The sequence below is a fragment of the Strigops habroptila genome, chromosome 1 (genome assembly GCF_004027225.2).
Source record: "Strigops habroptila isolate Jane chromosome 1, bStrHab1.2.pri, whole genome shotgun sequence".
In the NCBI taxonomy this organism is placed as follows: domain Eukaryota; kingdom Metazoa; phylum Chordata; class Aves; order Psittaciformes; family Psittacidae; genus Strigops; species Strigops habroptila.
The window spans coordinates 92,006,691-92,020,078 of record NC_044277.2 but is presented as its reverse complement, the minus strand read 5'-3'; the positions used below and the strand labels follow the sequence as shown (position 1 = coordinate 92,020,078).

The window sequence follows — 13,388 nt, the reverse complement described above, 5'->3', positions numbered from 1 at the left end:
CACATGCTTATGATGCATTTCATTAGGAACTTCATTCCTTATGCCTACTTCCATAGGCAAGAAATCCACATGCCCCAGCTCCTGCTGCTGACATTCTCCAGATGCCCGGCTCTATTTGGTAATGCTTCTCTTTCGCCGCACTAAGTGCATCTCTCACTTCCTGTCAGCATTCTTGCAAGCCATGGCCTTTTGGGGCAGCCAGGCCTTCTCCAGAGATGTTCGTCTCAGCCACTTTGCAGGGCTCTTCTGGTTGGTGTGCTGGCAGCCAGGGTGTGTGTGGTGTTGATCTTCTAAGCTCCATCCGCTGTTTTCACCTCTGTTAGAAAGGTCTGCTCTTTCTCAGTGCAGCAATCTATTCATCATGTTGTTTAACCCATTCTACTTGCAATGGGAGCAGACAGAATAATTCCATCTGGGTTTCAGCCTGTCTTTTCCGTAAATAAAATGTTACAGACATTGCTATTTTGCACTAGGATTTCTGCCAGTTAGCTGCATTGATGATAAGGATTGATTCTTTGGAAGATATTTTATTGAAGCTAAGGCAGCACTTCTGGGGAGAAAATGAAGTTTTAACAGGACACTTCAGAAAGAAGGCTATTCTAGGATCATAAGCCTACTGCAGTTTTAACTAAATCTTTCTCATCCTGTCCACTGGAAACTGAGCCATCCTTGGAGCTTGTGCTTGCTGGGGTAACACACTGCTGTCTGTGAATACTTTACTCCCTGATGTTCAACTCCCACTCACAGTAGATGGACGCAACCTTGTCTTCTGGCGTTTGGGCAAGCACTTGTCCACAATGGCCCACCACTGCCTGGAAAAGCAGTATGGTGTGAGCAGCCTCAGCCCTGTTGCAAGGAGGCAAAGCACAAGCTGAGGCCAGGGCAGGGCTTGTTGCTCCCTCACCTCAAGATGCAGCACTGCTGCCAGGCCTCGGTAATGTACAACACACACATTCACCCGGTCATCCGTGCTAGCTCCAGGCCTGCGCTGTGACATGCAGGTCCTGCATCTGGGTCAGGGCAATCCCAAGCACAAATACAGGCTGGGCAGAGACTGGACTGAGAGCAGCTGTGAGGAGAAGGACTTGGAGGTGTTGGTTGACAAGAAGCTCAACATGAGCCAGCAGTGTGCGCTTGCAGCCCACAAAGCCAATGGCATGCTGGGCTGCATCAAAAGGAGCGTGACCAGCAGGTTGAAGGAGGTGATTCTCACCCTCTACTCTGCTCTTGTGAGACCGCACCTGGAATATTGTGTCCACCTCTGGGGCCCCCAATACAATAAGGACCCGGACCTGCTCAAGCATGTCCAGAGGAGGCCATGAAGATGCTCTGAGGGCTGGAGCCCCTCTGTTATGAAGATAGGCTGAGAGAGTTGGACTTGTTCAGCCCGGAGAGAAGATTCCAAGGATGCCTTAGAGCACCTTTGAAGTACCAGCAAGAAAAGGGACTTTTTGCAAGGACATGTAGTGACAGGACAAGGGGGAATGGCTTTAAACTGACAGAGGGTAGATTTAGATTAGACATTAGGAAAAAATTCTTCCCTGTGAGGGTGGTGAGACACTGGCACAGGCTGCCCAGAGCAGCTGTGGCTGCCCCATCCCTGGCAGTGTTCAAGGCCAGGTTGGATGGGGCTTGGAGCAACCTGGTCTAGTGGAAGGTGTCCCTGTCCATAGCAGGGGGTTGGAACTGGATGAGCATTAGGTCCCATCCAACGCAAACCATTCTGTGATTCCGTGATTATCTTCTAATGGAGCATTGCACATCTCTTGTCATTAGAAGTCCCCTAGTGCCATGGCATTCCATTCGGGGTGCTTTGTCGGCTTGTCTCTGCGGCCTTTCCTTGCCACAAGAAAACCCGGTGCCCACTCGGGCGCTGTCACTGTGCGGTGTCAGCGCGCACCCGCCCAGGCCGTGACGGCGGCTCTCGGGAAGGCCCCGGGACACAGCCCCTCAGCAGCCGCTGCCCCCAGACCCGCCGCGCTGCCAGCCCCCGTCCCTGCCGTCCCCGCCGTCCCGCCCTCTTAGCGCATGCGCGGCCCAGCGCGCCAGCGCCACCTTCCCGCCCTTTTCGCTACTGCATGGAGCAGCCTGTCGCGCGTGCTCACTGGGAGGCAGCGGCCGCCCGAGGCGGGGGGGGTGGCAGGCGTAACTCCCCCTCCCCGTGTACCGAAGGCGCTCGGGTGTTTCCGTGCCTTTCCGTCTCTGAGGCCGCTCCCCGCCCCTCGCCGCTCGGCTGGGCGCCGCAACCCCGGCGGCGCGGCGGGAGGAGGCGGAAGATGGCGGTCGGGATTGGCGGGGAGGCGGCGGCAGCAGGAGCCGCAGCAGCAGCAGTTATGCAAACGAGGCCGTCGGCAGCCAGCGCCAGAGCCCGTGTGGACCGCGGCTGAGCAAGGAGGCGGCTGGGGCTGCGCCACCACAGCCCTCCCCGGCGCCGGACCCTGCTCCTCCTCCTCCTCCTCCTCCTCCTCCTCCTCCTCTCCCTCCCTCACCGCCTCTCGCCTTCCCCGCCTGCCCCGGCCCCCCCGCCCTCGCCCCGGCATGGACGTTGGTGCTCCGCCGTGTCGCTGTGCGCGGCGCTGCGAGGCCGCGAGCTGCCGCTGAGCGGGGCCGCTCCCGGGGGAGGGGGGAAGATGTCGGACACCAAGGTGAAAGTTGCCGTCAGGGTCCGGCCGATGAACAGGAGAGGTAACCGGCCGGCGGCGCTGGGGAAGGGGCGGCGGGGTGTGAGGAGGGGGCGGCACCAGGGCGCGCCTCAGGCGGCTTCTTCCCCCGGGCCGGCGGGAGGATAAACCCCCTCACTGCACCCTCACCACCGCCACCCCCCGCCGCCTGCCCCGCGGTCCCTCGCACAGGCACGGCTGCCCCGGCGGCGGGGAGAGCGGGGGGTGCTCTTTCTGGCCCCGGCTACAGCCCCCCGCCGTGTCGCCTTGCAGAGCTGGACCTGAATACCAAGTGCATCGTGGAGATGGAAGGGAACCAGACGGTGCTTCACCCTCCGCCTTCCAACACCAAGCAGGGAGAAAGGTAAAACCCCAACTCGCCGTGCACCAAATGAAAACCCCAGCCGCGCCTCCGCCGCCTCACCCTCGCAGGCGCTTGGCTTTGTTAGGGGAGCGCCGGGGTCCCGCTGGTCTTACGCGGTGCCTTTCGGGGCAGTGGGCAAGGGCCGGCGCTGGCCAGGGGTCACTGCGTTGGGCTTGCTGCTCCGGGAAGCAAAAAGCAGACCTTCTTTCTTACCTGACCTCCAGAGGGGAGTCGGAGGTACCCACATTAGGGTGTGCAGACAGAAGATCCCTACTGGCCTGCCAGGTTTATAAGCTCGTTCTTGATTAACTGCTCAAAAAAAAAAGAGCTGTTGATTAGGCAAGGACTTAGACTGATTGTGTGTGGTGGTTTCACAAATTTCCCCGGAGTGGAGTGCAGGCTGCTAATAACTTGGTGTAACATGTGAGGGAACAAGAAGCAGAATCCGAGTTTTATGGGAGTGATGGTATTTGTTTTAAGTTTGTTTACTAGGTTTTAATGTGTTTGCATTTGAAAAGGCTGTAATTGGTAGATTCTCTATTAATTCAGTGTTGTTCTGTGAAGTAGCCTATGAGAATATGCTAAAATAATTTTGAAATGTGGCATTTAGTTGTGATGCCCCAGTAAAGAATACCCTTGGAAATAATCCAAAATACCAATGCACTAGACTGTAAAAATAGATCAGAACAGGAAAAGATTTCGTTCCTTTGAGGGAGTGTAGGGAAAGACGGGGAGGTGCAAGGGGAATAGTTACGTTGTATGCTTTATCTGTTCAGTTACCTGTTGACTGCTTAACTTAAGTTGATCTGTTTAATGCCAAGAAGTGTGAAATCATTTGCATGGTTATAAAGATTTTAATCTGAACATGTTCCTACTACTCAAGGTTTTATTAAGAATATTTCCGATCTAGTTCATAGTAGTAGTTATGAAGAAGCTAATGTGAGCTTTTTTCTTCAAAGGCAATATCATGCTTTTGTAGTTTTACAGCAGAAGAGGTTGAGACGTTTTCTACTTTTACGTGTCCAAGATGTGAAGCGGCTTCTCGCATTAATCCACATACGGGAATATAGCTGTAATCACAGCAGTTTAACTTAAATCCAATTTGCATTGTCTTCAGAACCATTGTTGTGGCTCGTGTGCTGGCCTGGGTCTTAGAGATCTGTGCTTGTTTCCTGCCTTTTTCACAGGTCTTTGTGTGATCTTCTCCAAGCCATGCTGCCTCTGTGGGCCTTAGCATCCCATCTTGATAATGGAAATCTTATTTTTCTGGAGACTATTCTATTTGAGAAAGTATGGGTTGGGTTTTTTTTCCCTCCTGTATATATGGCTTCCATCACAACACTGCTATAGTAAGAGTTACATTAACTCTTTAAAGTGAGTAGATTTGACAGATATAAAACACGAAATACAAATCAAGTTTACAAAGCAAGAACAGAATTAAGACTTAAAAATCGTTACTTCAGTAGACTAAAGAGCCTAAGGACCAGATGGCTTAGTAAAGAGCCTGTCGTGTGAATTTTGCTTGTTGTGCATGTTGGCCGCAGGTATTCAGTGGGACGGTGCCATGGCTCTCTTGTCTCTTGGGAGCTTTTGTGGCTTGTGTTTATCTGGCTTTAATACCTGTAATATATATAAGTTCTGTTACTTGCTTGGAATTTGCTTCTGGTTCTGTGCCAGGAGCCTTCCGGGTGAGCTGCGACACTTGTGTGCGACCTCGCTGTTGACAGCTGCGTTGGCAAGTGATAGCTGTCCTGCTTGCAGCCCAGAGTGAGGCCAGGATTTGGCTGGCTGTTACATGTGTAACTTGTGTGTTTGAAACAACTGCCTCACGTGTTACTGGACATAACAGTCAGAAATACAGATCTGAAGTAACTCGCATGCAGACATGTAGTTTGGGTGCCGCCTTAGTGGCAGATGTTGTATGTAACCTGCTGAGGTGCCTAATGGACTTGGCACTTGCCTAGTGCCTTGTGGAGATCCTTACATTTTCTTCAGTGCTAAAATGCTGATTTCTCTATTTTTGTTCAAGATAAATAGTTTAATTTCTCATGACAAAAAATGAATTCTGTTCTTCTGTGTGTACGCACCATTAAATGTCTGTATCAACTGGCTCTGAATTGCTGAGTAGTTGCTGCTTGTACTTGGATTGATGCCTTGGCAGGGCTAGAGATGTCAAATGGATTTTTGGTTTTCTTTGTGTAGTTTGTTTTTATATAGCTCAACTGGATTTTTCTTTCAGAGCAACCATGTCATTGCAGAAATGATTTTGCTTGTTAGGGTGATTAATTGGTCTGTCTCTACTATATGCATTATTTTAATATTCTGTGTAGTCTTACCTTTTCCATTTTGCATTTTATCTTTTTATATGGAAATTTCCCTTTTCTAGCTGAATGGAAGTACAAGTTTGTACTGCACTTTGGAATAAGAATAAGTAGCCTTCTAAAGCAGATTCTGTTTCCAGGGCTGCTTTTCTTAATTCATCTGAAGCCAAGAGACTATAGGGTGTGGGGAGTAGAATTCAGGACCATGCTCTTTATTTGTTTTGTTCTCTCAGTTACAATATTAAAAGATACTGACAGACTTTTCAAAAGTAAAATTAGGTAGCTCTTTAATAATTATAACATCTGCTCTTGGAAAAATATCCAAGGTTAGGGGAATCTTCTGTAAGGAGTTATTGAATTAAATCTAAGTTCAGATGCCCGCTGTTAATCAGTCTTTAGGTTTTATTTAAGGGTAGTTCTGAAGGATTTTTGATGGGCAAGTAATGATCGTTTTACAAGTGGTGAAAAGAGCCTAAACTGCCAGACAATGCTGTCATTTGTCCAACTTTCCCTATCATATTAGAGCTAAAGCAGTAATTTATAACCATAAATTAGAACAGGGTTCTAACTGCATTTTTCTAACTGGTAGACCACACAGCATCTGCACCTTAACAAACACAGCTACAAAATAGTAGTTGTTATTAAATATAAGTGGTGTGTCTTTTTATAAGCAGCAGGCCTGCTGTTCCCCACAGACACATGACTTGCAGTGTTCTAAACTAATGAAGGAGGAAAACAGAAACATAATAAAACTGAATAGTGAGTCTGAAAGTTCAGCACAGGAAAATCTTTATCAGCTGAAATAATAGGAGGCAGAGTTCAGAAGGGAATGGTTTTCATTAGCTTGTATCAGGTATAATCTCTGGTGGTAAGTTGGTGGTTGGACTTCATACCTTTAACCCTTGTCTTATTAGTAGGAGTAGTTTCTTTTACATCTGCCTAAGTGTGCTTGTGTGTTGTTTAGTTACTTCTGTCTCTCATCCATTTCCTCCCTCAAACCAATACAGATTTCCCCAGAAGAGCGTTTTGTCTTTCTGGGAACCCTCTGTTATGTTTTTTTTTCCCTCTGTCTTCACCTGGGAATCTGTATTTCCTTTCTCAAAGTACACTCTCCCTGAAAAAAATGTTCTAACTTGCAGTCTTTTAAAAGTGGGCATTATGTTTCAAACCCAATTGTATACATCCTGCTGTCTTCCTTTAAATGTTGGTGGTTGGCAATAAGGTACAGCATTAAAATGTAACTAAGAGGTAATTACAGTGTGGAGTTACAGTGTTTCAAAATATTTTGTTTTTAACAATGGAAATTTCACACCTCTCCCTACATCTTTGAAAGATCTGACTTTACGTTAGGGATTTTATTTCTTACTAGGACAAATGAGGTTTTGCCGGGTTCCTCCTCTGCTTTTGATTGTTAAAATATGCTTTCCGCCCTTTCCTTTAAGCAACAATTTTAACACATAGGATCTGAAAAGTTTTAGTTCCCTGACAACAGTTCTTCATGACATGATTTTTCCTTTAGTAAGCATAACATTTGTCTTGACAGAAATAAACAAGGAACTATGGAGACAGTAGAACTGAAATACTGTTTCAACTGCAGTTTTGACCGAAACAAATACTTGTCTATTGGGCAACTTACTCCATTAAAGCACAGCACCCTTGTGCAAACTTTGCCTTATTGGAAATTTCAGGGCAGAAAATAAGAAAGAAATCTCAGAATGTAGAGCTGAACTTAAAATTACCACTTTTTTTTTTTTTTTTTAATTGTTATTAGTAATTTATTTCCTGAAAGTATCTTTCTTGCCTTTATTTAAAAAAACATTTTATGGCCTGCTTGCTGTGTCGTCTTCCATCCTCATTTTGGTCACAAAAAAGTAGCACCAAGGCCCAATTCTACTTAGGTAAAACTCTTAGAGCTCTAAACTACTAAGAATGTGGTGGCTTTTTTTGAGTAGGTTTAAGCTCTTTAATAAAATAAATATATAGGAAGAGATGTGAGTGTATCTAGGTTTTGTAGCTCATGATACTTTTCAAAGATGAATATCTGAAGCACAGATTTTATCCCGAGGCAGCTTGTCCTAAAGCTCTTGTTTCCAGAAAACAGCTGTTGCTCCCCCTGCCTCAGAGAAAACATGGTTCTGGATGGTCTCTAGCGCATCGTCCTTCGTGTGGTGGTTGTGACGCTTAACCTTCTTGGATATGTTGCTTTGAATAACATCAGAGATGAGAGAAGAGTGCTGCTGTAGGGAGAGGAGGTGCATTTCTGGTAATGGTCACTTTCTCAGGCTGAAACTTGTGGAAGCTGAAGTAGGACAGCTGCTAATTATGTCCTTATTGGAAGGAATGATTGATGAGATCATGCCTTTGATGAAATATACTTCAGATTACCACCTGTCTGAGGTAGGTCATAAAATAATAGCAGGCAGCAACTCTTATCTTTGTGTGCAGGAAATTGTAAAAGTCATCTGACTTAAACCTCTTCTGTTACCTTTCCTGTTAGACATCCATGTTCAGGATGTGAACTGTTAGCTTTGAACCTTTGCAGAAGAGTTATATTTGAGTTATGAAATATGCGTGGTTGGAAAATGGCATTTTGGGAGCTATTTTTGCTTTACTTTAATTCATTCATGCCTCAGATGGGACACTAGATGCAGTTCCTTGAAATAACTTTTCTTAAATTCCATGTAATTTGAAACAAAATGAGAAAACAACAAATTTGTAATGCAAAATACTGTGTGGCATGGCCCTTGGTTCTTCCTGAGGTGGCCTGAACTGTGAATAAATGCAACATCCATTATATTACCATGTTTATAAGATCCAGACAGCTGTTAGGACCTTGTGCTCTGGCCTTAAAATGGCATTGCTAGAAGAAACTACCGTTGGAGGCTGTTGGGATTGTGGGTAAGTAGTACTTAGCTGGCAGTATTTCAGAACAAAAATAGATAAAGTGTTTGAAGGGAAGGAAGACTGTGCTTGGTATGACCATGTTTGGGCAATCATTGCTTTGTAGCCATTCTCTGCTTTTGGACTAGTGAGTGTTATGTTCAAATAGTTCTGAGTAAAGCGAGGTTCAGCTTTGAAGCTGTCAATTTTTTCTGTTTTGTGATGTTAGAAATGCCTACATTGTGGAACATGAAAAGATTGGTTAAAAAGATTAGCTGGCCTTTAGGCACACTTAGCTTCTGTGTTTAGAAGGGGCAGGTACACATGTACTTGCTTGTTACTGCAGTCAGAGGTGTTTTTTGATACCTGGATTACTAATCAATACACCTTGAACCCAGGACAATTGTTCATTTAAATGAATTATGAATTTTAAAAATGTGCAGCTCTTTTTTTGCCTTTTTCTTTGGGGAGATCAGGACTAAGGGAAAAGTTCTATTTTCACCTCTTTTGCCCCCTTAGTATGAATAGTAGACAGCTTTCTTCTTTTGAAAACAAGATTATCTTTGCTCTGCTGTGCATCTAGTAGGTTTATTAACTGTGCATGTGGTAAGATTTCAGACTTATGATTAGATTCACTGTAATTTAATAGTTTAAATTTTTCTAAGTTATACTTGTGAACATATTGTAGTGACCCAGGCATGGACTAGATTCAGAACACCTCAGGAAGTGCTTCAGAAGTCCCTGTTCTGCAGAACCTGGGCTCAGAGGGAAGCAGTGCACACCAGCTGCCTTTCCCTGGAGGTCTGTACCACACAGTGCTGGGGTTGCACATCTTAGTACGAAGTTTTGGGGACAAAGCAAATCCCTTCTTGGTCTCAGGTCTGCGGTGGAGCATGCACAGGCTGTTGTTCAGGGAGTCAACCTGGTGGTATGTCTGGTAATAAGATTAGAGCTAAATCTTCAAATTGATAAACGTCCTTGTTGCAGTTGTGTTTGAGAAGTTGGACGCAGATCGAGTAGCAGAAGCTGCCTCTGGCTGTGTTACCGGTGTCTCTTGCGTGGACAGACTGTCCTTAACAGTGGGAAAGTAGTGCAGTGTCTTTGCCTATTTGGCCCGCCCTGGGCATGTTTTAAATCTATTAATGGAAACAATTACTGCCTACTATAGCAAAATGCCAGCTGCTTCAGCAGTGCTGTGCAGATGCTGTTGCTTAACTGAATAATTTCACCAGTTGCTTGGTTCCTTGTATTTTATGAGGATGTCTGTTACTGATGGCCGTGTGGACAAGGCTCGTCAAGGAGGTGTGGAAGTGTTGGCTAGAGACAGTGACTTTTAGTCTTCAGTAAGTGCAGCCTACAGAGAAAAGGCCCGCACTGTGCAATGATGTGCACCACAGGACTCAACTGTCAAGTTAACTTGTGACCCAAAGCACCAAGTTAACTAAAACAGTCATGCTGTTGGCTAGAAGTAATGTTGCTGTGTGTCTTTTTACAAGAGACAGTAGAAGGGATACAAGCTTGTCTAGTCAGTACCTGACTTTGTTGATAGGAAATTGGTCATCAGAATTTGAGGTGGAGCTTGAGTTGACTGTGTGTGTCTTTATGATCATTCAGTAGCATGTGATGGGTGTTCACTGGTTGCTGAGGGAGGAGCTCAGTGAGTAAACGATGAGCAGATTGAAAAGTTGCTGTATGAAGGTCAATCAGAAAAATGCATTGCTGATAGGACTTGAAAATCAATGGCACAAGCTCAAGATATCCATGTCAATGAAGAGCAGGAGTTACACAAGCTGTTTTCAATGCCAAGGGAGGGTGTCCCTTTATGTCATTTCTTGTTTTGGGAGGAAAAGGGAATCAATGGCTTTCTGACGCTGTAAGTGTTAGTTAACCTCTGCAGTTCTGGCCTTTATTTTTGATAGTTGCCTTTTAATCTAAAAATAATAACTAAAAAAACCCCAAAACCCAACAACCCTCAGTCATCAAAAAAATCTATTTAAATTCATAAACATATCCTGGACTAATACATTCCTTGGTTATCAGCTACAACCTTTATTGGGCATTTTGCTACATCCTAAATCGAGACATCCTCAAGCACGTACATGCTTACCAAATACATCTACTACTTCCTCAGATAATGTGAAGTTAGTGGCTTGTAAGATGTAACTTTTTCACTAGGAGGTAATCTGAATGTTCTGTCTCATTTCACATAGATTACCACAGGGCAATCTAAATGGTAACAGCCCCTAATGAAGTCCTTAATGATTTATCTTCCTGTAGTAACTTAATTGCTATTTAAGTGTTATAACTTTGTCCTAAGTTTTATACCACAATTACTCTTTTGACAGATAAAGCCATTAATGTATTTTGGTGCCTATTAATGGCATAATACTTATTTTGAGGTGTATCAATCAGCACTGTGGTAGAAAGGTGTGTCTGAAACGTTGCTGTATGCTTGTGTTAGTCTGTGGTAATGAGCATGGTTAATGATGGTGCTGAAGATAGGGGCAAAGAGCTTCACTGTGTATCAGCACCAGGATATAGTCTGTTTTCTAGGTGCTAGCCCCACCAAACCTGTGCTGCTGCCTCTGTGTGTTCAGTAACAGCATAGAGAGTAGGCTAGTATTGGCTTACTTTGTGATTTGTGGTGTCATTGCATCTTCTTTTTGTAGTGTATGTATATTCCAAGAATTTTAAGCATTTAATGAACATGTATCAAAGCAGCTGCTGTGGCTAGAATGGCATGCTTATCTCTGCATGTGTTTATGAAGATACTGTTCAATATGTGTAAAAAACTACCAGGATGCATTGTGAATTGTAAACTTTATAGAAGGTATGATGCTTTGTTTTAAAAACGCATTGCTGAAAATGTCAACACTTGAATTTTTTCCTGACTTTTTTTATTAGAGAATATTTTAAACTTGCAAATAAAATGAAAAAATGCACATAATGCCCTATTTATTGAGTTACATTTTCTTAGTTTCTTCTGTAGAGTTAGACTCCACAGTCTCTTTTTAAACATGAATGTCAATCCCAAGTATTGTACAAAAGCCTCCAGGTGAGTTTTAAGTTTTCTTCTAGTATAAGGCTTCAAAATCCTGAATCTTTCTTGAGCTACTGGAATAATTTTTCTAGCATCAAATCCAAGTATGTGGAGCTGTCTGTTTTGCTTAATATTTTTTATAGAATGACAAGGAACAGCAGATCTTAGATAAGAAAGCACAGTACTCTATTCTTCCCATGTGGTTTCCACTTTTTGTCTGACTTGATGATTAAAATCACATGCAGTGTGGCTGAGAAGGCCTTTCACAAATTTGATTCTTTCAGAATTGAAGGAAAATGATTGGGAAATACTTCATAGTTCTTGGTTTTGTTGCCTATTTACTTCAAATTCAATTTTACTTTCTGATTCTAAAGCCAAGGCTTGTTTTAGAGTAGATGAGCTTTTGCTAAAGATAAGTCAATGGAGGATTCCAGTGGAGGCTCAGAGCTGGCAGAAGTTTTCTACTGGCAGAGCTGCTTTATGGCCCTGAATGAGCAGCATCCTGGTCTGCTTTGGGAAATTTCTTTGTCAGCATCTTTCTGTGTGAGTTTTTTATGTATGCAATGTGGTGAAGTTTGTAGTGCTCCAGACTTGTTTTGGCTCAGTAGTGCCACCTCCCTGAATGATGCAAGTCCTAAGCATTTTGATGGTTTTGGGTATTTTTTCCTTGCTGTTATAGCATGTTGTCATTCCCTATTTCGAGATGTTTCTGAATTTCCATTAGATTTCAAATATGTTTTCAGAGAATTTTATCTAATGAAATCAGGCTGAAATAGAAATTGGTCATTTGACAAAATAAATATTCCTGTGTTCACTGTGTGTAGCTGAAGACATTAATACATATCTATCCTCCTAGTGCTCAGCAAGAAGTTTTAAAGTTTGAGTATGTATTTTAAAGAGGACTTTGCAGTTATGTAAGGAAGTAAGAGTAGAAACCATCTGCAGTCTTCGTCTACTTTGCTGTTGTACTGTATTGGGATAAAAGATGGTTCTTGAATGTTTTGTTGGAAGTGTATTATGGAACATCATCCCACCACTGAGGCTTTCCTGCTTTGGAGCTTTTACTGTGACCACAGTGGATATGCTATTCTGAAACAGTCTTAAAGACAGTCTGGTATTTTCCGTAGTGCCTGTTATGTTTATAAAGAAGAAAGTTTTGAATAGTTCTCATTCTTCTTCTGGTGTAAATCTAATCCTTCCACCTGCATTCTTGACTGGAGTGCCCTTGAGAAATGCTGCTTCAGTGGCTGCGGAGAAACTGACACATAAGGAAGCGCAAAGAATGGCTTGTTAATGGATATGCTGCTGACGTGGTAGAATATAGAGAAAGGATATTTGGGGACCAGGACTAGAAGGATAACAAAAGGCAGAAGAGAGATACAGAAATGGATGCCCAGCAGTGTGATGAAACTCCTCAAAGTACATGTTGGAGGAAAACAAACCAACCAAAACCCAGCAGCATCCTCTAAGCTTTTTTCCATCCTCCTGAAAATGTGTATGAGAAACTGGCATTCTCCAGGGTGGTACTACAGTCTTCATGTGTGTTCTGATTGAGATCCAAATTGAAACAAAAAGGAAAACCAGTTCTTGTAAACAGACCATTGAACACTGTACAGCTTGCCATGTAGTTTACTTGTCAAGAGCTTCCAAGTCCTTAGTATGTTTATTGTTTGAGGTGTTTATAACATTACAGCTAAGTTCATGTTGTGTTCCTAATTTTCAATGCATAGTCATAACTCATTTTAACACTAAACTTTTACTGTTTATTACATTAAACATCATGATTGAGAATCTGTGTAAATTGGCTGTGAAATAATCTAATTGGAAACACTTGTGTGTCCATCAAAAGGATGATGAAAGTCTTTTTGAAGATGCAGCATTTAAGTGTTCTTAATTCAGTAGACGTTCTGTCCCTCTCAGCATCCCAGTTCCATGGTTGGATTCCCTCTTCCTGTCAGAAGTGCTGTGACTGAAAGAGGGGGATGTCTGACTTGCCCATGGTGAAAGTTAGAAGGTAGCTTTTGCCAATTTTGTTTTCAAGTGCTCAGCAAATTGTAGTGGATGAGTACTGAACCTAGATAGACATCAGTCTAGTCTCTCCTCTTGTTTGATTACCCTTTGGG

At 43.7% G+C, this 13,388-nt stretch overlaps 1 protein-coding gene across 4 annotated transcripts in view; it reads left to right on the top strand.

The window, feature by feature from the left end:
- The first annotated feature begins 2,543 nt into the window (after window positions 1-2,543).
- The window catches only part of KIF13A (kinesin family member 13A), a 114,066-nt gene continuing 103,221 nt past the window's right edge, over window positions 2,544-13,388 (top strand). For all 4 annotated transcript variants that reach the window (XM_030497945.1, XM_030497939.1, XM_030497930.1 and 1 more), the window contains exons 1-2: window positions 2,544-2,685; window positions 2,934-3,024. In XM_030497945.1, coding sequence (XP_030353805.1) covers window positions 2,631-2,685; window positions 2,934-3,024 — 146 coding nt within the window. In that variant the 5' untranslated portion in view covers window positions 2,544-2,630. The remainder of the gene's footprint in view (window positions 2,686-2,933; window positions 3,025-13,388) is intronic.